This window comes from Rana temporaria, chromosome 3 (genome assembly GCF_905171775.1).
Source record: "Rana temporaria chromosome 3, aRanTem1.1, whole genome shotgun sequence".
NCBI classification, from domain to species: domain Eukaryota; kingdom Metazoa; phylum Chordata; class Amphibia; order Anura; family Ranidae; genus Rana; species Rana temporaria.
This window is the reverse complement of record NC_053491.1, coordinates 431014918-431040595: the sequence shown is the minus strand read 5'-3', so window position 1 is coordinate 431040595 and position 25678 is coordinate 431014918. Positions and strand designations below refer to the sequence as shown.

The 25678-nt window shown below is 45.4% G+C and overlaps 1 protein-coding gene across 5 annotated transcripts in view; it reads right to left on the bottom strand.

Moving 5' to 3' along the window:
- Positions 1 to 25332, bottom strand: part of ADGRE5 (adhesion G protein-coupled receptor E5) — a 176156-nt gene extending 150824 nt beyond the window's left edge. For all 5 annotated transcript variants that reach the window (XM_040346330.1, XM_040346334.1, XM_040346331.1 and 2 more), the window contains exon 1: positions 24648 to 25332. In XM_040346330.1, coding sequence (XP_040202264.1) covers positions 24648 to 24702 — 55 coding nt within the window. In that variant the 5' untranslated portion in view covers positions 24703 to 25332. The remainder of the gene's footprint in view (positions 1 to 24647) is intronic.
- Positions 25333 to 25678: the final 346 nt, after the last annotated feature.

Here is a 25678-nt window from a genome sequence, read left to right as displayed (position 1 = left end):
CTCAGAGTCATTGAACTTCATCGTAGAGTTGTACGTGACCGCGATCTTGACGTTCGGAATTTCCGACAAGATTTGTGTGACCGTGTGTATGCAAGACAAGTTTAAAGCCAACATTCTGTCGGACAAAAAATCCATGGTTTTGATGTCGGAATGTCCGATCATGTGTACGCGGCATTAGGCTCAGATTAAACCTGAACGACCCGGATCGTGGACAGAATTGCTTTGATTCTGTCCTTGATTCCGGAATCATGGCCACACACAAAACGCATTTGCAATGCCATTACTTCTAAATGGTACCCCAAGCGTGGGGCGATTTTGCCGCAATTGTCAAGTGACAAATCACTCTACAATCATGGAAAAAATGGCAAGCTCAAAGTACATGAGCTTCTTTGGAGTGTTTTTGGAGTGGTGGGAGGCTCATTAAAAGGAATGGTGCCGCTCCAAAAATGCTCCAAAAAAAAAAAAAGCTAAAAAAAAATGAGCTGTGACTGCAGAGCACTAAGGTGTGAATGGAGCCTAATGCCTCATATACACGATCGGGAAACCCGAGGGGAAACCTGAGAAGCGGCTCTGCAGCTTTTTCCCCCGACACACGGACGTTTTGGGCAAGTTTAAACCATTAAGCCAAAAGTGCCATGAGAGCTTTGGCCGGGAAACCCGGCAGTGTGTATGCTCCCCCGCAGGCTTTCCCCATAGGAAAACTTCCGGGTTAAAAACTGCCAGGAATCCCGGCGGGAAAAAAGAAAATATGTTCTAATTTTTCCCACTGCAATTCGCGGCGGTTTTCCTGTCGGGAAAACTGCGATGGCGCATACTCACGGACAGTTTTCCCAGCCAAATGCTGTCATGGCAGTTTTCCCGACGGGAAAACTGGTCGTGTGTACGAGGCTTAATGGTTTGAACTTACCCAAAACGTATCAGTGCTTTAATTATTAAATTACGGTAGCTGATTTGAGTTGGTTATATAATCTCAAAGTTATAAATTAGGAGATGATTTTTTCACTTCCCAGTCCTACAGATTATTCAAACTGAAAGTACGTAATTTTGCAAACTGAACACAGATGACGTAATAAAGTCTCCTTCCTCAAAACAAAAGATACCATACATTGGCCAACTCGCCCTTCCTCTTCATGTTATACCCATTATGTAAGTAATATTGCCAAAACTGTTCTCTTGCTGATAAAAAATTGAAAATTCTCAAAATGTTATAAACCTAATTAGCATGCCATTATGATAATATGGGACGTAATCATTATATGTGTCTGACTACGTGACTTAAAACAAACTTTCCATGAAAAAAATAATAATATCAGCTACTTCTGCTTTATTCAGAAAGATATTGAGATAATATATTTTCCAATCAAAGGTCATATCAGTGTCAGACTAGTACAGACATTGAATGATACTTCTCTAAAATGAAGCTGTACTGACCTAACTCTGTATTTCTAAACTATTTGGGGAAATTACATTGTTCACAGTTGGAACTTTCTTTATTGTGAAAAGCTGTGCTGTGCCTGACCTATATGGACAGAGACAAGCAGCTAGATTCAGAAAGCCCGCCGCATCTTTGCGGCGGCGTAGTGTATTGTATTTACACTACGCCGCCGTAAGTTAGCAAGGCAAGTACTGTATTCACAAAGTACTTGCCTGCTAAGTTACGGCGGCGTAGCGTAAATGGGACCGGCGTAAGCGCGCCTAATTCAAATGAGGATGTGGGGGGCGTGTTTTATGTATATGAAGTGTGACCTGACGTGATTGAAGTTTTTTAAGAACGGCGCATTCGCCGTCCGTGTACATATCCCAGTGTGCATTGCGGCTAAGTACGCTGCACGGACGTATTGGTTTCGACGCGGACGTAAATTACGTCCAGCCCTATTCACGGACGACTTACGCAAACGACGATTTTCAAATTTCGACGCGGGAACGACGGCCATACTTAACATTACTAGTCCAGCTATTTGATGGAATAACTATACGCCTGAAAATGCCTTACGTAAACGGCGTATGTGTACTGCGTCGGCCGGGCGTACGTTCGTGAATCGGCGTATCTAGTGATTTACATATTCTACGCCGAACGCAATGGAAGCACCACCAGCCTAAAAATTACATTTTAAGATACGACGGTGTAAGACACTTACACCTCTCGTATCTTAGCCTAATTTAAGCGTATCTGGTTACCAGAATACGCTTAAATTTGCGTCGGCGCAGATTCAGACCTAGGCCGGCGTATCTACTGATACGCCGGCCTAAGTCTTTCTGAATCCACCTAAAGATCTTCTGTATGTGTGCGTGCACCCTGCTATTGGAATTACCGGGATGATGCATGGGGGCATAGGTGTGCGCAGCCTATTGCATTAGGGTGTGCACACCAAAGCTCAAACACATGTATGTATGCACACACACAGTCTTCCTTGCGGCACTCTGACCCGCTGGTACATGATCTCCTTGCCTGCAGATTCAGAGAGAGAGAAATGCTTACACACTTCCCCTTAAGACAGAGTCGCTAAGTGGGAGATCTCTCCCACCTTCCCACTGGCACACAGAGCAATAATGCTAATGCCAATGGGGTGATTAGGGTGTGCCTAGGCACATCCGGCACACCCTGTGCGCACGCCTATGGATGGGGGGTTTTGAGAGTCAGATGACATAGGTAGTCACCATATCAATCCATTAATGATCCCAGTATATAAGGAAATCTGCCACTTTACCCAATCAGAGAAAATAACAGAGGGGCAAATCCTCAAAAAACCTGCCTAACTTAACTTTTAGCAGTTAAGTTACACTGGCGGAAAATTTCTACCTAAGTGCCCGATCCACAAAGCACTTACCTAGAAATTTTCGGCTGTGTAACTTAAGTGCCTCCGTCGCAAGGCGGTCTTCTCATCCAGGGGGCGATGACAATTTAAATGAGGCGCGCTCCCGCGCCGGACGTTCTGCGCATGCGTGTGACGTCATTTTTCCCGACGGGCAGCGCGCAAAATTACGTTACGTCGGGCTTTGTGGATTGCGACGGGACAATAAAGTTGCGTCGGGAAAAAAAAAAGTTATGCGGCGAAAAATAAAATTTGAAATTTCAAAAAAAACGCGGCATACGCAAAGCGGCATTTCGACTCGAAATGCCCCCAGCGGCGGATGCGGTACTGCATCCTAAGATCCGACAGTGTAAGTGTCTTACAGATGTCGGATCTTCTGCCTATCTTTGGAAAACTGATTCTGAGGATCAGTTCCAAAGATAGGCACAGGGATACGCAGGCTGAACAGCAGTTCCGCCTGCGTATCCCTTTTGAGGATTTGGCCCAGAGTCTCTTTACAGGTCACAACCCCCCCTCCCCAATCCACTTATCCCTTCAGCAAAACTGTTGCTGCTAAAACGGTCAGAAAAAAACAGAAAATTCGGAGTATGGTGAACATCTAACCTCCTTAAAGTGGTTGTAAACCCTTAAGCCGTGTACACACGATCGGATATCTGATGAAATCTAATTCGATGGATTTTTTCGTCGAATATCCGATGAAGCTGACTTTCATCAGTCTTGCCTAAACACTATCAGTCAAAAATCTGATTGTGCCAAAACGTGGTGACAAACAACACTACGACGACCCGAAAAAAAGACGTTCAATGCTTCCAAGCATGCGTCGACTTGATTCTGAGCATGCATGGATTTTCGACCGATGGAGTTCCATACAGACAATTGGATTTTTCTATCGTTTTTTTTTACACCGATGGAGATAAACCAATGGGGCCCACACACGATCGGTTTGTCCAATGAAAACAGTCCATCGGTCAGTTTTCAGCGGACAAACCGATCGTGTGTACGCGGCTTAACAGACCACTTTGACCTACAGGTACGCCTAGATTGAGTCTTACCTGTAGGTGCAAGAAATATCTCCCAAACCTACATGGTTAAGGAGATATTTGGTTAAGGAGACAACGGCGCAGGTGCACTGAGCGTGCCGATAGTGAAAGGGATCATGCCGTCACTGACGTGACAGGGCGGGAGTGACGTCACCGCTGTTCCGGCCAGTCACAGCGCCGGAGCAGCGATACCCAGAAGTCTTTGCGGGTATCATGGCGGCGACGTTCTCAGGTATGCATACTAGCTCAGTATGCCACTGTCTTGCAGGTTTTTTTTTTAAGAGAGGGTTTACTTCCTCTTTAAACTGGCCATAGATGGGCTGATCGAAAATAAACAATCAAGGTGGATGGAGGAATCCTCTCCACTGTGCTAAAGTATTCTGACAGTGGGGCTCCTCTGCTGTCAGAACACACTGATTAGTGCTGGACCCGGTTGTCTGCATGCTCTGATCGAACAAAAATTTACCAGCAGTCATGTTCGAGAATGGCCAAAGATTAATCGGGATCCGGTCAGTCCCTGCTAAAGCGGACGAATTTTGATCCAGCTATGGCCAGCTTTCAGGGGCGGACTGACCATTGAGGGACTCAGGCACTGCCCAAGGGCCCCATCAGGGTTGCCAGGCTCATTAAAACCAGGGACAGTATGTGAAAATCTGTGTTTTTTTTACATCCGTCCCTGATATGTCCAAAATCGACATGCTTTTGATGTGAACATCCTGAGATTTTAGCTGCCCCACCTCTGCACTGCCTCCTGGCCTGGTGGCCATCTGTAAGCCCGGGGGCCCCATAATCTTCTATTGCCCGGGGGCCCCATGAGTTGTCAGTCCGCCCCTGCCAGCTTTACTTTTAGTATGCAATGCTGAGGTCTGAGCATCCAGTCGCCAGGTCCGTCAAGTACAGTAGGGGAGTGGAGTAAGTAATTTGCCCTGTGCAATCTCTCACATAGAGCTTACACAAGAATAATACCCATGGCTTTAACAGACAAAGGAGCAAAAGGTTAGTATCAGTAGGTAGGGGGTGGCCTGTCAAGAGAACCTGATACGTTGTCCTGAATGTGCAAAGCCAAATATTCTCTTTAAAGTTTATCTAAAGCCAAAACTTTGAATAAAGTAAAGAATGCTTTAGAACCCTGTGAGTTTTTTCCCATCTGTGCCCCTAAAAACACAGCAAGAAGTGAGACGAGATCTCTCCAAAGTAAGTGAAATGCCCTCCTAAACTTGCCATACACGGTATATTATGCTTGTATAATCTCAATACGATTTCTTTAGCGTTACCCAAAACTTTTTAATATGCAAGTCTATCAAAAACACTCCAATAATTGGTATTCAGTCAAGGAGGTCAATATGTAGGCAGGTGCAGTCTATTTTCTCCACTGCTGGTGGCGCTCAACCTCAGCAGCAATGTAAGGCGAGAGGAAGTCAAAATGAACATAGTTCTTCTATGGGTCCCTGGGTCACTGTGACGTCATCGATTGTGATTCCCTATAAAAGGGAACACACGATCGATGACAGCGCCACAGTGAAGAACAGGGAAGCTGTGTTTACACACAGCTTTCCCCGTTCTTCAGCTCCGGGGACCGTTTGCGGGACTCCACGGCGATCGGGTCCACGAGTCCTGCGGCCACAGTCACGGAGCTTCGGACCGGGTCGCATGCACGCGCCCGCGGCGTGCGCGACCCCACGGCTGGGCTTAAAGAGCCACGTACATGTACGTGGATGTGCCCAGCCGTGCCATTCTGCCGACGTATATCGTCGGTAGGGGGTCCTTAAGTGGTTAAACTTTGACTACAATACAAGGTATTTCTATTGCTAAACTGTCTGTGAGTTACTGTCGCCGCACCATGCTGCACCCTCCCACAAATGCACTACAAATTTATTGGTAGCTGTAAGGGAGCCCAAAACAAACAAATCTAATCGTTTTTTTTCAATAAGACAGTAATCACAGTGCTACAGGTGTTACTTCAACAGTGCCATCAATACTATATTAAAACCAAATAATATTTAAGGAACTTAACTATGCAGAAGGCTGCTATGGACAGTCTGTTTATTATGTAGCACCCTGGTGTTTAGGCAGGGTTGCTCCTAAATTTAACTGCCAGGTTGGCTAATTGTTGAGGATCAATTGATTTCACTCTAAGTCTTTAATTGCTGCACTTCTCTCTTTTGCCGCTAGGTAGCCGGGTATCTGGTGGCATTAGATATGAGAAGGGCAATGCAAGGTCAGATTATGGGTATATGGGGTATCCCAGCCAATGGGCAGAGTTTTTTTAAATCCCTTGGCCTGCTGGGAGAACCTATATATTTGGAGTCAGGTGATCACTGTTCTGTGCCACCTGGACGGCTGTCTGGGTGGACGTGTGTTGTATTGTCCGGGCTGCTAGGCCGGAGTTTGGGCCTATTCCGGGCACATCTGGCTGCTAGGCTGTCTGAGGGCCTATCCAGAAGCAAGATAGAGCAGCGCAGAGTTGGGATTGCGGCTTGCAGTCCAACCAGAAGTGAAGGTTCTGCTGGCCGGAGAACCTGTCATGGTCGGAGGTAGAGGGGAAGTTGTCGCCACTAAGGGACCATCCACCTTATTACCAGGGACCACAGTGAGTAACTAAAGTAAGTACCGGAGCAGTATTCTCACCAACCGGGGACATGGAAGAATCTGGAAACTTCAGTGGGTGGCACCCAGCCAGTGGAGGTGACGCTTGCAGAGCAGCCTTGTGTTTTTAATCCAGGGACCGTGCGGGCCAGTAGGGTAAAGCTTTATTAATACCTTGAGTGCCAATCTAGGGACCCAGCAGAGTGGCGGCGGGTGACGCTTGAGGAAGATACTACCGTGAAGATTGGAGGAGCTCAAGGGATTCAGTGGCAGTGAATCATCTAGTCTAGTGAGAGACCGGGAGCTCAGTGGGGTGAAGAACTACAAGAAGTGATTGTAGTGGAAGTGAAGGAACTGTTATGCCCTGTACACACGATTGGTTCGTCTGATGAAAACAGTCCGATGGACCGTTTTCATCGGACGAACCGATCGTGTGTGGGCCCCATCGTTTTTTTCCCTTGGGTGAAAAAAAATAGAACCTGTTTTAAAATTATCTGATGGTTAAAAAACCGATAGAAAAAAACGATCGTGGAGAAATCCATCGGTCAAAAATCCATACATGCTCAGAATCAAGTCAACGCATGCTCCGAAGAATTGAACTTATTTGTTCTCTGCACGTCATTGTGTTTTACTTCACCGTGTTGGACACGATCGGATTTTTAACTGATGGTGTGTAGGCAAGACTGATGAAAGTCAGCTTCATCAGATATCTGATGAAAAAATCCATCGGTCCCTTTTCATCGGATGAACCAATCGTGTGTACGTGGCATTACACTTTGTGTTGGAAACTAAGGACTGTTGCCATAGGAGACAGCATTCCTACACATGCAGATGTAGTGTCTTGCTGGATGCCTTTCCCTGCATGGCTGTTCTCCTGTTGAAGTCTCGGAGTCTGCCAATTAATCTTGCAACTACCTAAGGGTACCCTGGCCCCTAACTCTCTCTTCCAAAGTTCTGTTAAGAGAAATAAAATCTCTTTTGCATTCAAGAAGTGTCTGGCGCCCAATGAACTGCTTTGTACCCACTATGCCTCACAACCCACCATATAAAGAAGGATGTCAGCTCTGGCCCTGGAGGTTCTCATTAGACTGAAGGAGACCGGGGACCTTGCTACAATTATAATTGTTGTTTCAGCTTTCTGTGCATTTTTGGAGAGGTTTTATTATTCTAGAGCAGCCTTTTTCAACCAGGGTGCCTTGATGGGTGCATTGGCAAAATAACTATAAATTGCCCAAAAATTGTATACAAGTCAGCAGGTGGATCAAACCTGCCTTTTAGTTATACAAAGCTACAGGTTTTCATTGTGCACCATTACAACCTTCCAGCTGCTGGTGCCCTAAGGCCCCTTTCACATGGGCACCTCCATTGGACAGAATCCGCTTGCCCAGCGGGGGATCACTTCTGTATATTTTTATCTGATCATATCTGAGCAGATCCGCCAGACAGATGAAAAATAGGACCACATGCGTCTGGATTTTGCAGGCAGGATTAGATAGCGGCGGTTGTCAATGGACCTGTCACCGCTGACATCCCCTGCTCCATAGGGGTGAATAGAGAGTCCAATCAGGTCCGCCTGAAAAACTGACAGGCGGACCTGATCGGACAGCCCGTGTGAAAGGGCCCCAATGATGTCATTGGTTGATAAGGAGGACTTCGGGTGCCTACATAACATCCTTGTTTGCCCCTTCCCGAAGGAACTCGTCGTAAATGAAACATCGTTTTCCTCGACGAGTTCCTTGTTAGGCTGGTCGAGAAACTTGACAAGCTTTTTTTGCATACACACTGTCAAGACAAAATCTCGTCATTCTCAAACGCGGTGACGTAAAACACGTACGACGGCACTATAAAGGGGAAGTTTGATTCCACTGGCGTCACCCTTCTGAGCATGTGCCGGTTCCTAAGCATACACACTAGGGTTGTCCCGATACCAGTATCGGTATCGGGACCGATACCGAGTATTTGCGCTAGTACTCGTACTCGTGCAAATACTCCCGATACCAAAATAGAATACTTTTTTTTTTTTTTTTTTTTTGTGTGACATCGAGCGGTGCATAGAGGCAGGGCCGGATTAACTGTGGGGCTGATGGAGCTGCAGCTCCAGGCCCCCATCATAATATAGGCCCAAACTTAATTCAAACTTAATCGACAGGAAAAGTACAGTAAAAAGCAAGTAAGCCATGAGCGCAGGGGAAGTCACTGTCATACAGATGAGATAATGTTTAATTGTGCAGAAGAAGTGTGGGTACAGTACTGGCTGCAACGAACCTGAAGTGGTTAACTTTTTTTTTTTGGTGGGGGGGGGGGTGCTATATCAGTGCAGGGAGGCAGCTTATTAGTGCATCTCATCAGTGCCACATTTATGAGTGCCATCCAATCAATGCCAGTGCCACCTATCAGTGCCATCCAATCAATGCCAGTGCCACCTATCAGTGCCATTGGATGGCACTGATAGGTGGCACTGGCATTGATTGAATGGCACTCATAAATGGATGGCACTGATAGGTGGCACTGGCATTGATTGAATGGCACTCATAAATGGATGGCACTGATAGGTGGCACTGGCATTGATTGGGTGGCACTGATGAGATGCACTAATAAGCTGCACTGATGCACTAATGGGCACTGATCTGCACTGATAGGTGGCACTGGCTAGCTGCACTTTTGGGCACTGGCACCGATGAGCTGCACTGATAGGTGGCACTGGCAGTGATCACTCCTTCAATGATATGTAGTTTTCCAGTACAGTATGCTAAAAAACAGCCCCACACCATGATGTACCAGTTCTTCATAATTCTAAAGAAAATATCCTTGGTCTGTATTGTGGTTTGAAAACGGTCACATGACATTTAAAAAAAAGTATCGGTATTCGGTATCGGCGACTACTTGAAAAAAAGTATCGGTACTTGTACTCAGTCCTAAAAAAGTGGTATCGGGACAACCCTAATACACACCAACGTGTTTCTCGTCGAAAACCAGCCCGACGAGGAACACGACGAGGAAACTGAGACTCCCGACGAGGAAAAAGAGAACTTGTTCTCTTTTTTTCTCATTGAGTTCCTCGACAGTTTTCTTGATGAAAAACATGCACACGACCGTTTTCCTCGGCAAAAAAGCTCTGCCACCAAGTTTCTTGATGGATTCTGTCGAGGAAAACGGTTGTGTGTACGAGGCCTCAGTTTTGTTTTTTTACATCGTAGAATGGGGTGCCTCAGCACTGTGAAAAATTTTAAAGGGTGCCTTAACTAAAAAAAAGGTTGAGAAACACTGTTCTAGAGTGATCTTTCTCAATCTTTTCTAACCTAGAGGAACCAGTAAGTAATGTTCAGGTCTCGGGGAACCCCTGTCAATAATTACTCTATCTACAGCTCATGATACAATATTACGGTAGTCAGTGGGAAGAATGCTCCTTACATTAATGGTCGTCAGTAGGAGGAATACCCCCTTAAAGATAGCTGAAAGGGTCATTGGTGTCATGTCTGAGAGGCAGAAATTGCTCACTGAGCAAAGAAATCCTAGCAACCTTTGGAGGAACCCTAATTGAGAAAGGCTGTTCTAGAATTTGCTCACTGACCAAATAACCCCAAGAAACTTCTGAAGGAGCCCTGAAATACCATGGAACCCTGGTTCAGAAATGTGGTTCCAGAAATTGGTCATTGGCCAAAGAACCACTACCGTGTTTCCCCGAAAATAAGACGTACTCCGAAAATAAGCCGTAGCGGGATTTCGACGCAAGATCGAAATATAAGACATCCCCCCGAAAATAAGACGTAGTGATGGCGTGTCGAATCCCCAAAAATAAGACGTAGCGATGGCGTGTCGTATGCGTAGCGGCGCGGGCGGGCGGGAAAACAAGACGTGATAGGCGTACTGTACTGGTGCGGAGCTCAGGAGCTGTAAAGAAGTCGTGCAGCCCTTCTTATCTGCTCCACGGTATCTCTAAGTGACCGGAGAGGTGTCGGCAGCCCCATAAATACGGTAAGGTCGGCTCCATACTGTTGTACCATACTTGCCGGTAAAAAAAATAAGACGTCCCCCGAAAATAAGCCATAGTGTGATTTCTGGAGGAAAAATAAATATAAGACGGTGTCTTATTTTCGGGGAAACACGGTAGCAACCTCTGGAGGAACCCTAGGATTCCATGGAACAGTGATAAAGAAAACCTGATTGAGAAAGGCTGTTCTAGCGCCAATGAGTGTTTGGGGCAATGCTACGGCATGGATTTCACATCACAATTCACTGTTATAGGACTGTCTGCATGGGGATGCATGGAACGCAATTCGGGTATACAAGAATGGCCCTCACACAGGGCAGGAATGCATATGGCCCATGTGAACAATGCCTAATGCCGCATACACACGGTCTGAATTTCCGACAACAAATGTTCGATGTGAGCTTTTTGTCGGAAATTCCGACCGTGTGTAGACTCCATCGGACATTTGCTGTCGGAATTTCCAACAACAAAAATTTGAGAGCTGGTTCTCAAATTTTCCGACAACAAAAAGTTCTTGTTGGAAATTCCGAACGTCTGTATGCAATTCCGACGCACAAAAATCCTACACATGCTCGGAATCAATTTGACGCATGCTCAGAATCATTTTTCTCGGCTCGTCGTAGTGTTGTACGTGACCGCGTCCTTGACGTTCGGAATTTCCGACAACATTATTGTGTCCGTGTGTATGCACCACAAGTTTGAGCCAACATTCCATCCAAAAATCCATGGTTTTGTTGTGGGAATTTCCGATCGTGTGTACGTAGCATAACACAAAAAAGTATCTTCTATTTCTTTCAGCCTTTCCAAATCTCCGAATTTCTTTTTCTGCTGCTATGACTTCCTGTTAGAGGGTGGCTATGTGGTTTTCCACGGTCCCACTCTGTGTAGGAATGTAGCCATCCTCTCTCCCAAGATGGATTATGAACTGTTGCCTCATACACACGATCAGTTTTCCCGACGGGAAAACTGTGAGGAGAGCTTTTGGTCGGGAATCCCAGGCGTGTGTATGCTCCTCGCAGTTTTTCAGACGGGAAAACTGCCCAAAAACCGCCGGACAAAAAAAGACAACCAGTTCTCTAAAACTGGAGCTTACACACTGCCGGGATTCCCGGCCAAAGCTCCATCGCAGTTTTCCTGTCGGGAAAACTGTCCGTGTGTAGGGGAAAGACTGAACCGAGCAGGTTCTTGGCTTTCCCCTTGGGAACTTTTCCCGCCGGAAATCCCGTACGAGTGTACGAGGCATATGGGATTTGTAGGGTGCATAGAGCAGTGCACATGACCACAAGTCACGTGCGCTGCTCATTCCAAACATATTAAAGTGAGGGATGGGAAAAGGAGAGGGGCTCACAGACATTACAAGGAGCTTGAAAAACACAGTAATGCCTCGTACACACGGTCAGACTTTTGACCATGCAAATGTCCGCCTTGAGTCCTTTGGAAGTCCGACGGAAAGAAAGAACTGGTTCTCTATCTAAGGTCGTCGGACTTCCGACAAAAAAAGTAAGATGGAGGCTACACACGGCCAGACTTTCCGAGAAAAAAAGCCAGTCAGACTTTTTTTCCTCGCAAAGTCCGGCCGTGTGTACGAAGCATAAGAAACAATTACATGGAAATAGACTTTGGGTCATTAAGTAGTGGATTTGGATGGATTATTTTTGGAGAGTTAAGATATCAGTTTAGTGTCACTTTAGTTTAAAGAAATACAAACAAAAAATACTTTCCATTTTCTGGTCCAAGAAAGATCTATTACTACATACAGTACATTCCTGGACATATCCTATTATTTTCGGTGCCCAAAAAGAAACCTCTAAGCGCTCATGTTTACTTACATATTCTGCTGGGCAGCCGGTGGACTCAGCCGCCTGTTTTTCAACCTCCAGTGTTAAAAGGCCCTTAGGGTCATACAGTAATGATAAAAACCAATATAAGTAAAGGAGGCACAAACTGCAACTTTGTTACACACTTCTGCCAAGTTATGAAACATCATGGATAAAATATTTAGTCCTTTAAATATTTATAATACAGTGCATCCGGAAGCTACAGTTTGTGTCTCATCAAGCTTTCGTAATTTTGCTGATTTTACACTTTTGGTCCAGTGGCGCCAGCAGCAATTGAGACACAAGCCAGGACTTTGCTGGGATATCATCATATGACTGGGTTTTTGACTTACACGATACAGTACACAGTGGTGTTAATGAGCCAATCAACAGTCTCCTAGCTAGGTCAACACCAATAAACTGACCAATAATACAATATTTCCTATCCATGAAAAACTATTAGTGTCTACATTACTATGTCTATATTAAACAATTGTTTCTCAACTTAATGAAACTTAAAGCAAAGGTGTGGGATTTAAAAAAAAAGCACACATTCTCGCCTCCATGCTGCAGCATTGGTGTGATGCTGCAGCTGTCCCATGTCCTCTCTAAGACCAAGAACTGATCGCTCAGACCTCAGTCTGCATTCGAGCAGATAGCAGACACTGTCAGTGAGCATTGAGCTGGGGAGGGTTGTCAGGATCCTTGTCAGGATCCTTCCAGATCCTGGAGTGGCTCTGTGATGTCAGCTAATAGCCGGCAATAGCCTGTTACAGCGTCCATAAAGGGTGCAGGAGCGCCGCCCCCTTTCTCCTGCATCTGTCAATCACCAATAGATGGATTCATGCATTGCAAGTGTTTTTTTTGGAAGCGCCTGATTAGAGCCGTCGGCTCTAATAGGCATCCTGATTAGAGCTGTAGGCTTCCAAATTGGTAAACAGCGGACGCAATGCTGTGCGTTCGCTGTTTACACAGTGTTGTGTTAGGAAAACGAATAAATCGCTTCCCTAACACTGACCCCTCTTTCAGCCAATCAGGTGCTCGGGTCTGGTTACCTTGTCACCTGACTGGCTAAAGCATCAGGCGCTCATAGCAGAGGACAGGAAGAGGACGGGAGAAGACATGAGGACTCGAAGCATGGAGTACAGCGCCGAGACAGGTAAGTGCCCCATCGGGGCACACTGGCAGAAATTGATGGGGCACAGTAGCAGAAATTGATGGGGCACACTGGCAGCAATTGATGAGGCACGCTGGCATCAAATAATGGGGCACACTGACAGCAATTGATGGGCACAGCGGCAGCAATTGATGGGCAGACTGGCAGCAGTTGATGGGTACAGTAGCTACGTTTGATGGCACAGTGGCATCAATTTATGGGTACAGTGGCGGCAATTGATGGGGCACACTGGCAGCAATTGATGAGGCACGCTGGCATCAAATAATGGGGTACACGGACAGCAATTGATGGGCACAGTGGCGGCAGTTGATGGGCACAGCGGCGGCAATTGATGGGCACACTGGCAGCAGTTGATGGGTACAGTGGCTACGTTTGATGGCACAGTGGCGGCAATTTATGGGTACAGTGGCGGCAATTGATGGGCACACTGGCAGCAATTGATGGGTACAGTAGCTACGTTTGATGACACAGTAGCAGCAATTTATGGGTACAAAGGGTGCGTTTGATGGGCACAGCGGCGGCAATTGATGGGCACACTGGCAGCAGTTGATGGGTACAGTAGCTACGTTTGATGGCACAGTGGCGGCAATTTATGGGTACAGTGGCGGCAATTGATGGGCACACTGGCAGCAATTGATGGGTACAGTAGCTACGTTTGATGACACAGTGGCAGCAATTTATGGGTACAGTGGCTGCGTTTGATGGGCTTGATGTTTTTTTCAGTTTGCACCCCCAAAAATTTTGAGCACCAGCTGCCACTGGCCTGCTATTAGCTGACTCTGGATCACAGGAGAGCAAAAGTAAGTGCACTCCTATGATCAAAGAGATAAGTACAGTTCTTGTTCATTTGTTTTTACTGAAAATGTTCAGAAAGTACAGAGGTTGCACAATTAAGCAATTGTAAAAAGAGCAAGTAGACAATACAGTCATATGAACGTTATATTAGAATAGATTGCATGAGGGTAATGACAGTAATATTGTATTGTGCAACCACAGAAATACAAGCAGCGCTTACACCAAAAAGCTAAACTTCATCACACTTTTAATGGAAAAACATCCAAAAATAAAGTCCAATAAAGTGCAAACTCCTCCAGGGCATAGAACCTTGTCACAGCTCCAAAAGTGAGACTCCTCTGTGACACCCTTTTCACCACCAAAAGCAACAAAGATTTGCCAGATTGTTGGACTTCAGAATTCAGAAGGTCAAGCCATGCCCATATAGGATTAGTGAGATCACCAACCATTTCTTTGCTCACAATACGGCACAACAGCTCCTCTCCACTTTGCATTAGGAAAGCTCAAAAAGATTTCTTTAAAGGCACATAAAAGCTCAGAAAATAGAAAATGCCACCATAAAGTCCTACTGCCCAACGCAGGGCTTGATGATGCCAGTGTATTACGTTCCTAGATTAGGGCCCTCTGCATGGGCATCTGCTGAAATTTTTTCAGAGGGGGGCGCTTCAGCAGCGGCGATACACAGTCACATTTTACCCTTACTTCCACCGCTAACGGGGGTTAAAAGCGCCCCCCCCCCCACGTTAAAATGTAAAAACACCCCGTGTCCCTTGCATCTTTCAATATCTCTTTGTCACTACTGTGTACCCCCTCTCCACAACTGCACCTCTGGACCCCTTTACATTACACAGCACCCCACAGCTCTGGCCCCCTTTACATTACACAGCACCCTGCATCACTGGACCCCTTTACATTACACAGCACCCTGCATCACTGGACCCCTTTACATTACACAGCACCCTGCATCACTGGACCCCTTCACATTACACAGCACCCTGCATCACTGGACCCCTTTACATTATACAGCACCCCTTTCCCTTGACTGAAACACTACACTATATTGACAGTATATTTATTTCGGGTCTAAAAGAGGAACCTTTCGGAATGAGGGACAAATGGATTTGATTCCAGAAGAGGGACAGGCACTCTTAATTAGAGGGAAGGGCCAGTGGCGGCTGGTGCTCAACATTTTTGGGGGGGCGCAAAGAAAAAAAAATTGCAGTCTCACTGTGCCCAAACGCAGCCACTGTTACATGCCATCAAACGCAGCCACTGTTACATGCCATCAAACGCAGCCACTGTGCCATCAATTTGCACCACTGTGCCATGCCATCAAATGCAGCCACTGTGCCATCAATTTGCACCACTGTGCCATGCCATCAAATGCAGCCACTGTGCCATCAATTCGCACCACTGTGCCATGCCATTAAACGCAGTCACTGTACCATGCCATCAAATGCAGTCACTGTGCCATCAATTCGCACCACTGTGCCATGCCATTAAACGCAGTCACTGTGCCATGCCATCAAATGCAGTCACTGTGCCATCAATTTGCACCACTGTGCCATGCCATTAAACGCAGTCACTGTGCCATCCATTGTCACCACTGTGCCATGCCATTAAACGCAGCCACTGTGCCATACATTGTCACCACTGTGCCATGCCATTAAACGCAGTCACTGTGCCATCCATTGTCACCACTGTGCCATGCCATTAAACGCAGCCACTGTGCCATACATTGTCACCACTGTGCCATGCCATTAAATGCAGCCACTGTGCCATCCATTGTCACCACTGTGCCATACATTGTCACCACTGTGCCATGCCATTAAACGCAGCCACTGTGCCATACATTGTCACCACTGTGCCATGCCATTAAACGCAGCCACTGTGCCATCCATTGTCACCACTGTGCCATCCATTGTCACCACTGTGCCATGCCATTAAACGCAGCCACTGTGCCATCCATTGTCACCACTGTGCCATCCATTGTCACCACTGTGCCATACATTGTCACCACTGTGCCATGCCATTAAACACAGCCACTGTGCCCTTTAATGGTCGCCGCTGTGCCAATTGTCCCCACTGTGCCCTGTAAATTGCTTCCCCCCCCCCGCCCGGCACTTACCTTTACTGGTTTTAGGCATCCACGTCCCACGATGTCTTCTCCCGCACTCGATGACTGACAGGCGTCTCAGCCAATCAGGTTACCGGTAGCCAGAACCGGCCAACCTGATTGGCTGAGACGCCTGTCATCTTATTCAAGGGGCGTACAGTCTGTGCGCTCCGAGAATAAGCTTCCGGGACCCGAGGGCTGTATTGGGAAAGCCTATCAGAGCTGTTGGCTTTGATAGACATTTCCGTACAGCCAACCAGCTGGCGTTATTCAGATGGCCGGACATTGAGCGCCGACCATCTGAATAACAGCGTCAGCGGCGAAAATAACATAGATTCGTGCAATGCATGAATCTATGTTATTTCACTCAGTGGCGGTGAGAGCCAGAGGGGGCGGCGCTCCAGCGCCCTCTATGGACGAACTGCCACTGGGAAGGGGAGCACTGCAGTCACCGCTTAAATCGTCCCCAGGGCCAGTTCGGCCCTGCTTCTGGCTCTCCCTGGCAATTTCAGGGGGGGGGGCGGTCAAATGACCCCACTTGCCCTATGGAGCGGACGCCCATGGCCCTCTGTTTCCTCCCGTATTGAATTGTATTATAACTTTACTATCTGCCCTCATGTTGTAAAGCGCTGCGCAAACTGTTGGCGTTATATAAATCCTGTATAATAATAATAATAATATTAATGTGTTTCGTCACAGGGGGAAGTGACATCAGGTGCCATAGTGAAACCAGTTTAGTAAGGACAAAAAAATCAAAAGAGTCTCGATATGGGGGGGGGGGGGGGGGGGGGGTAACAGAAGGGTAGGGAATAGAGGTATTGGGAATGGGGAGTGTGGTTTTGGCTGGAGAGAATTATCAGCACAATAAAAATAATTTTACCAAGCAGAGTAACCCCCGGAGAACATCGGATATAATCCTCTGGGTACACATTGCAGTTAGGTGGTTAGGAATCACCTACATAAAATTAGTTAGATGGTTCTAAACTACCATAATGGCAGGAGCTTTATTTGCAGTTACCCCCAGCATCTGATCCCACCTATGAGTTTATAGCTCAGATATACGGGTGGAAATTACTGATTGGATGCCATAAGCAGCAAAGCTACTTTATCTGTATGAAAAATTCTCCCTGTGATTTGTTGGACAATCTCCAGTTCCTTTTGGTTTTCTCCCACAACCCAAGAGTTGAATTAAATGGTTAGCTGATGACTCACCATATTAAAGCACAACTAAATTCTCTCAATTGACAGTAACATTTTTTTCATCCTTAAGCTGCTGGCATTAGTATATAGGAAAGAAGGTATATTATATTCACTTGTATTTCTTCAGTTACTTTGTTTATTTCTGGCCTAGGCCAAAATGATCTCACAGACTCACACATCCCAGAAGTCATCATGGAATTTTTTTTCATCTGCAGGAGGGGAAGAGGGACATTCTCAGCTAAGCACACTCTTATGCATGCATGCCTGAGCTAAGGGCAGATGGATTCCAGGAAGTAAATGCTACATGAATCATCTGTCCTTACCAGTGGTGGATGCTCCAATAAGGGTGCAGGGGCACGTCCCCCTAATCCATGCGCCGGCCCCTAATTGACATGCAGGGCGCCGGACGCATGGATTTCAATGTTTTTTTTTTTTTAAGCACGTGATTAGAGCCTGATGCCCCGTACACACGATTGGTTTTCCCGGCAGTAAAAAGTCAGCCGGGAAAACCGAGGGGAAAGCAGAGAACCTTCTCGGCAGCTTTTTCCCCCTACACACGGCCGGTTTTCCTGGCAGGAAAACTGCCATGAGAGCTTTGGCCCGGAATCCCGGCCATATGTAGGCTCCATTCCCATAGGAAAACGAAAACAGTTAGAATCACTCCCTAGGACACACTTAACCCCATCCTCACCCCCTAGTGGTTAATCCCTTCCCTGCCAATGTCATTTACACAGTATACAGTGCATTTTTATAGCACTGATCGCTGTATAAATGAAAATGGTCCCAAAATAGTGTAAAAAATGTACGATGTGTCCGCCATAATGTCGCAATCACAGCAGAAAGCACAGATCCCCGCCATTACTAGTAAAAAAAATATTAATAAAAATGCCATAAAACTATACCCAACTATTTTGTAGATGCTATCTTTTGCGCAAACCAATCAATATCTGCTTATTGCAATTTTTTTTTACCAAAAATATGTAGAAGAAGACGTATCGGCCTAAACTGAGAAATAAATAATTTTTTTATATATTCTTTGAGGATATTTATTATAACAAAAGTAAAAAATATTGCTTTTATTTCAAAACTGTTTGTTTGTTTATAGCGCAAAAAATAAAAACCACAGAGGTGATCAAATACCACCAAAAGAAAGCTATATTTGTGGGAAAAAGGGACATTAATTTTGTTTGGGAGCCACATCGAACGACCGCGCAATTATCAGTTAAAGCGACACAGTGCCGAATCGCAAAAAGTGCTTTGGTCAGGAAGGGGGTAAATTCTTCCAGGGCTCAAGAAGTGGTTAAAGGAGAATTGTCCAAAAAAACTAAATTGTTTAAACCCAAAAACGCTTTTTTTACCACTACTATTCCTTTATATTGGCTTTTGGAATTTACAAATGCAGCAATTTAGAAATCAGATGAAAGGTTTAGCGCTTTTTGATAGATAAAAAGTGCATTTTATATCTATATATATAAAACTCAACGTGTGTGTGTATGTTCCAGCATCACGTCCAAACGGCTAAAGATATTAACATGAAACTTGGCACACATGTTACTTATATGTCAGCAACAAACATAGGATAGGTGGTTTAACCCTTACCCACCCCCATTTGCCATGGTCGGGGTTTTTCTTTAAAGTCCCATTCAACTCTATGGGAAATACATGTTACTTCATAACTTCCAAACGGCTGTAGATATTTCCATAACACTTGGTCACATGTTACTTATATGTTCACTTAAACTATAGGATAGTTAATTTATCCCTTAACTACCCCCATTTGTGAGGGTCAGGGTTTTTGTTTAAAGTCCCATGCAAATCAATGGGAAATGTATGTTCCCACATAACTTCTGTATGCCTGGAGATATTTTAATAATACCTGGTACACATATTACTTATATGCCAAATAAAAATATATGACAGTTACATTAACCCTTACCTACACCCTTATATAAAACATGGGTATATTTATATTACTATGATTTTCCTCCCCAAAAGGTTAAGATAGGAAGACCGGGCAACGCCGGGTATTCAGCTAGTACATCTATATAGATCAGATCACAATGAGGGACAAATGAGGAGGAAAGAGGGACAGAGGGACATTGCTCCAAATCATGGACAGTCCCTCGAAATCCGGGAGAGTTGGGAGCTATGTATTGGGGCTGTATGAATCTGGGATATACATAAATACTGCCAGCACTCGGTACCAGAAACCCGAGTCTACACATCATCGATGCCACGCAGCCACAAAGCATGCCTTTGAAACCAATCTCACCACACTCAGACATGCCAGCGTTGCAGAGGCTAAATAAAGACACAAGCATCAGGAGATTTCCTTGTTTATAGCGACGAGGGGTTGAGTCACTTAACAGATTAAGTTTAAAATAACTTGATATAAATCATTTAAATCAGAAATGTAGGAAATCAGCCTGCAGTACATATTTTAAAACTGAATTATATCAATATGACAGACTTGGGATTTGTTTAACTGGCCATGGCCCAGCAAACACCCTGACCTATGTCCTCATTCTCTGGTCTGTAAATGCTTCTTAATATACCGACATACTATAAATAGATAACATTAATAGCAATAGGGAGTACCTGCACCTAGTCTCTAAGAAATACAGCCTGGGTGGCAGCTGTAATCATTTGTATTCAATTTACCAGTAGCAATAGTATCGGTACTTGGATACCACAAGCCATATGTGGGCTGCGTTCCAATAAAATGCTGGCCAATAAAGCCTTGGATTACTTATGCTCCTTCAAATACCGGTTTATGTTCATGTTGATTTGCTGGATATCCTTTACAATGTGTACCCAGGAGTTTATTTACAATCAACAAATTGTTAGCAGCACTGATAAAACATAAAAGTGACAGGAGTAGAAGGGAGAGAAGTAGTAGCTGTATTAGGCAGGCCATAGATGGTGACATTTTCTGCTGGCAATTGGCTGGATTGCTGCTGGCAATACTTGCATGCCGAAAATCTGACACACTGGTTGTACCCAAATTAATCGATGGATTGACCTGGGTACATTCAGCCTGCCCATAGACGGTCTCGGCCAGATCCTGCTAATCCGGACGAAATTTGAACGTCTATGGGCAGGCTGAATGTACCAAAGTCGATCTATTGATTGACTTGGGTACAACCAGCATGTCAGATTTTGGGCTGGCTTAAGTGAAACATTATCCCTCATTCACACTTGTGACACAAGTGGCATGGACAATGTAATTTAAGTGAAGAGCCTCATAGGCACTGGAGGACAGCTGGACAGGTAGGCATGACCTGACCAACCTGATGCCCATATCTGCTGGTTCATTGTCAAAAAATGAACAGTTCTCTTAGCCAAGTGTTTGTTTAGTCTTTTGGCTTTCAGAAGAGTAGTGTCAAGGTTGGACCAAATAATCTGTCAGATTTTCCCCCTGATAGATGATAGTCACTAATGTCTGCAAGTACCTGATGTAATGGGAATGTTCTTTTTATAGCTGATGCCCAAAAATGTCTGCGGGTACCTAAAGGATATGAGAGTATTCCCCTGATAGCTGATGGCCAGTAATGTCTATGGGTACCTGATAGAGATGAGATTGTTCCCCTGATAGCTAATGGCCAATAATGTCTGCGGGTACCTGATGGAGATGAGATTGTTCCCCGGATAGTTAATGGCCAATAATGTCTGCGGGTACCCGATAGAGATGAGAATGTTCCCCTGATAGCTAATGGCCAATAATGTCTGCGGGTACCTGATGGAGATACGAATGTTCCCCTGATAGCTGATGGCCAATAATGTCTGCGAGTACCTGATGGAGATGAGAATGTTCCCCAGATAGTCGATGGCCAACAATGTCTGTGGGTACCTGATGGACATATGAATGTTCTCCTGATAGCTGATGGCCAACAATGTCTGTGGGTACCTTATTGGGATTAAAAATTTCCCCCCGAAAACTGATGGTGAACAATGTCTGTGGGTATCTGATGGAGATGAGAATGCTTTTAAACTACCAGTAAAACACTGAGTGCTTTTGAAGAGCTTTTCAGGAGCTTTCCATTAATTTCAATGGAGAGGGGCATTTTTTCACAGCCCTGGCATTGCACTGCCCCAGTGTGAAAGCATTCATTGATTTTAATGGAAATATGTTTTCGTGAGCTTTTCAGGTGCTTTTTTTTAGCGTTAAAGCGCCTGAAAAGTGCCTTGTGTAAAAGGGGTCTAATTGCTGATGGCCAATAAGGTCTGTGGGTATCTAATGGAGATGAGAATATTCCCCTTAGACCACTTTCACAATGAGGCGCTTTTCAGGTGCTTTCATGCTAAAAACAGTGCCTAAAAAGCGCACGAAAATGTATTTCCATTAAATTCAATCAATGCTTTCACACTGGGGCAGTGTGCTGGCAGGGCTTTGAAAAACTCCCCTCTCCATTGAAATGAATGGAAAGCTCTTCAAAAGAGACTGAAAAGCTCTTCAAAAGCGCTCAGTGTTTTTACTGGTAGTTTAGAAGAGCCTCCGTGTAAAAGTGGCCTAATAGCTGATAGTGAACAATGTCTGTGAGAGCCTGATGGAGATGAGAATGTTCCCCTGATAGCTATTGGCCAGTAAGGTCTGCGGGTATCTGATGGAGATGAGAATGTTCCCTTGACAGCTGATGGCCAGTAAGGTCTGAGGGGACCAGAAAGGGAAGAAAATGTTCCCCTGATAGGTAATGGCCAAACACGTCTGCGGGTGCCTGATGGAGAAAGGAATGTTCCCCTGAGAAGCTGATAGTAAACAATGTCTGTGGGTACCTGATGGAGAAAGGAATGTTCCCCTGATAGCCACCAAAGTCTGCAGGTATCTGATGGAGAAGAGATTGTTCCCCTGATAGCCAATAAGGTCTGCAAGTATCTGATGGAGAAAGGGATTTTCCCCTGATAGCCACCAAAGTCTGTGGGTACCTGAAGGAGAAGAGATTGTTCCCCTGATAGCCAATAAGGTATCCAGGTATCTGATGGAGATGAGAATGTTCCCCTGATAGCCACCAAAGTCTGTGGGTACCTGATGGAGATGAGAATGTTCCCCTGATTGCTGATGGTAAACAATGTCTGCAGGTACCTGATGGAGAAAGGAATGTTCCCCTGATAGCCACCAAAGTCTGTGGGTACCTGATGGAGAGGAGAATGTTCCCCCAATTGCTGATGGTAAACAATGTCTGTGGGTACCTGATGGAGAGGAGAATGTTCCCCTGATAGCCACCAAAGTCTGTGGGTACCTGAAGGACGAGAGATTGTTCCTCTGATAGCTGATAGCCAATAAGATCTGCAGGTATCTGATGGAGATGAGAATGTTCTCCTGATAGTTTATGATGAACAATGTCTGCAGGGTACCTGATGGAGAAAGGAATGTTCCCCTGATTGCTGATGGTAAACAATGTCTGTGGGTACCTGATGGAGAAAGGAATGTTCCCCTGATAGCTGATGGTAAACAATGTCTGTGGGTGCCTGATGGAGGAAGGAATGTTCCCCTGATAGCTGATGGTAAACAATGTCTGTGGGTACCTGATGGAGAAAGGAATGTTCCCCTGATAGCTGATGGTAAACAATGTATGTGGGTACCTGATGGAGAAAGGAATGTTCCCCTGATTGCTGATGGTAAACAATGTCTGCGGGTACCTGATGGAGGAAGGAATGTTCCCCCGATAGCTGATGGTAAACAATGTCTGTGGGTACCTGATGGAGAAAGGAATGTTCCCCTGATAGCCACCAACGTCTGTGGGTACCTGATGGAGAGGAGAATGTTCCCCTGATAGCCACCAAAGTCTGTGGGTACCTGAAGGACAAGAGATTGTTCTTCTGATAGCTGATAGCCAATAAGATCTGCAGGTATCTGATGGAGATGAGAATGTTCCCCTGATAGTTTATGATGAACAATGTCTGTGGGTACCTGATGGAGAAAGGAATGTTCCCCTGATTGCTGATGGTAAACAATGTCTGTGGGTACCTGATGGAGAGGAGACTGTTACCGTGATAGCTGATGGTAAACAATGTCTGTGGGTACCTGATGGAGAAAGGAATGTTCCCCTGATAGCCAATAAGGTATCCAGGTATCTGATGGAGATGAGAATGTTCCCCTGATAGCTGATGGTAAACGATGTCTGTGGGTACCTGATGGAGAAAGGAATGTTCCCCTGATAGCTGATGGTAAACGATGTCTGTGGGTAACTGATGGAGAAAGGAATGTTCCCCTGATAGCTGATGGTAAACGATGTCTGTGGGTAACTGATGGAGATGAGAATGTTCCCCTGATAGTTGATAATGAACAATGTCTGTGGGTACCTGATGGAGATTAGAATGCTACGTGATCCAGCCAATAGCAGTATCTCTCTGGTGGTATTAGCTGTATCAGTACCAGTGGGATTAATAATGGCTTTAATAGTGCTACCAATAATACTTATACCAACAGCAACAGTAACATTGACAGCAAACGTATTAAAAGGGTTGTAAAGGTAATTTTTCTTCCCTAAATAGCTTCCTTTACCTTGGTGCAGTCCTCCTTCACTTACCTCATCCTTCCATTTTGCTTTTAAATGTCTTTATTTCTTCTGAGAAATCCTCACTTCCTGTTCTTCTGTCTGTAACTACACACAGTAATGCGACACTTTCTCCCTGGTGTGGAGAAAGCTTCTTGAGGGGGCGAGCAGGAGTGTCAGGACGCCCACTAACACACAGCACCTTTCTCTATCAGCAAAGTAGAGGGCGTCCTGACCCTCCTGCTCGCCCCCTCAAGAGGCTTTCTCCACACCAGGGAGAAAGCCTTGTATTACTGTGTGTAGTTACAGACAGAAGAACAGGATGTGAGGATTTCTCAGAAGAAATAAGGACATATAAAAACAAAATGGAAGGATGAGGTAAGTGAAGGAGGACTACACTAAGGTAAAGGAAGCAATTTAGGAAATTGTTTACCTTTACAACCCCTTTAAGAGTAAACTTAGTGGTAAATAAAGGTGGTGGCAGTCCCACCACCACCAGAGACCAACCACGAGATGTATAATATAGAAAGCCACACTTGCGAGACCAGAACATGGACCTTTTCAGAGGGTCATCACATGAATACAGATATCATCAGTACAATCACACACACATATTACCTGATATCACAATCATCATCGCCGTAGTAAGTCCAATTCTTATCCAGTATTCCATTGTTGGTCACTCTTCTGTGTCCACTCCGAGGTGTAGAGACTCACTGTATTCAATGAGCTTTCACTTGATACCGTCCACTCTTCTCGGTTATTTATAGACTTCTGTTAATAACTTTAAACTACTTCTACTCTATATGGTTTCGTAGTGACTGTGCATATGTTCCTGTACCTACAGTCTATTACTCCATCTTCCTTCCTCATCTGTCACATTTCAGCAACCGTCCCTCCGGTCACCAGGTCTATTGTCCGTACCCCCCTGTGAAGGTTCAGGGTCTCTATGTACCCCCCTGTGAAGGTTCAGGTTCTCTATGTACCCCCCTGTGAAGGTTCAGAGGGTCTCTATGTACCCCCCTGTGTAGGTACAGGGTCTCTAGGTACCCCCCTGTGTAGGTTCAGGGTCTCTATGTACCCCCCTGTGAAGGTTCAGAGGTTCTCTATGTACCTCCCTGTGAAGGTTCAGGGTCTCTATGTACCCCCCTGTGTAGGTTCAGGGTCTCTATGTACCCCCCTGTGTAGGTTCAGGGTCTCTATGTACCCCCCTGTGTAGGTTCAGGGTCTCTATGTACCCCCCTGTGTAGGTTCAGGGTCTCTATGTACCCCCCTCTGTAGATTCAGGTTCTCTATGTACCCCTCTGTGAAGGTTCAGGGTCTCTGTTCTGCTTAGTTTCCTTTTAGAACTGTCTATCTCCCAGCGTTCAGCCTTTGTAGGATTCCCAGCAGCAATGACTGAACTCTTCTCCCTGCACAGTGCCGAGTAGTTGTGTGTAGTGTAGGGGAAGTGGCTGAGTTAGGGGGTGTATTAGTGAGGTCACTCTCAGGATACAAAGAGATAGAGGAGCGAGAAGGGAAGAGAGGCGTGCACGCTACCAGAGGAAAAAGAGGAGGGGGAAATCCATAAATGAATCCTACAAGCAGTAGCATGATACTAAGCAAAATGATATATAAACAGCTGACACATTGTAATCAGTGTTAAGATC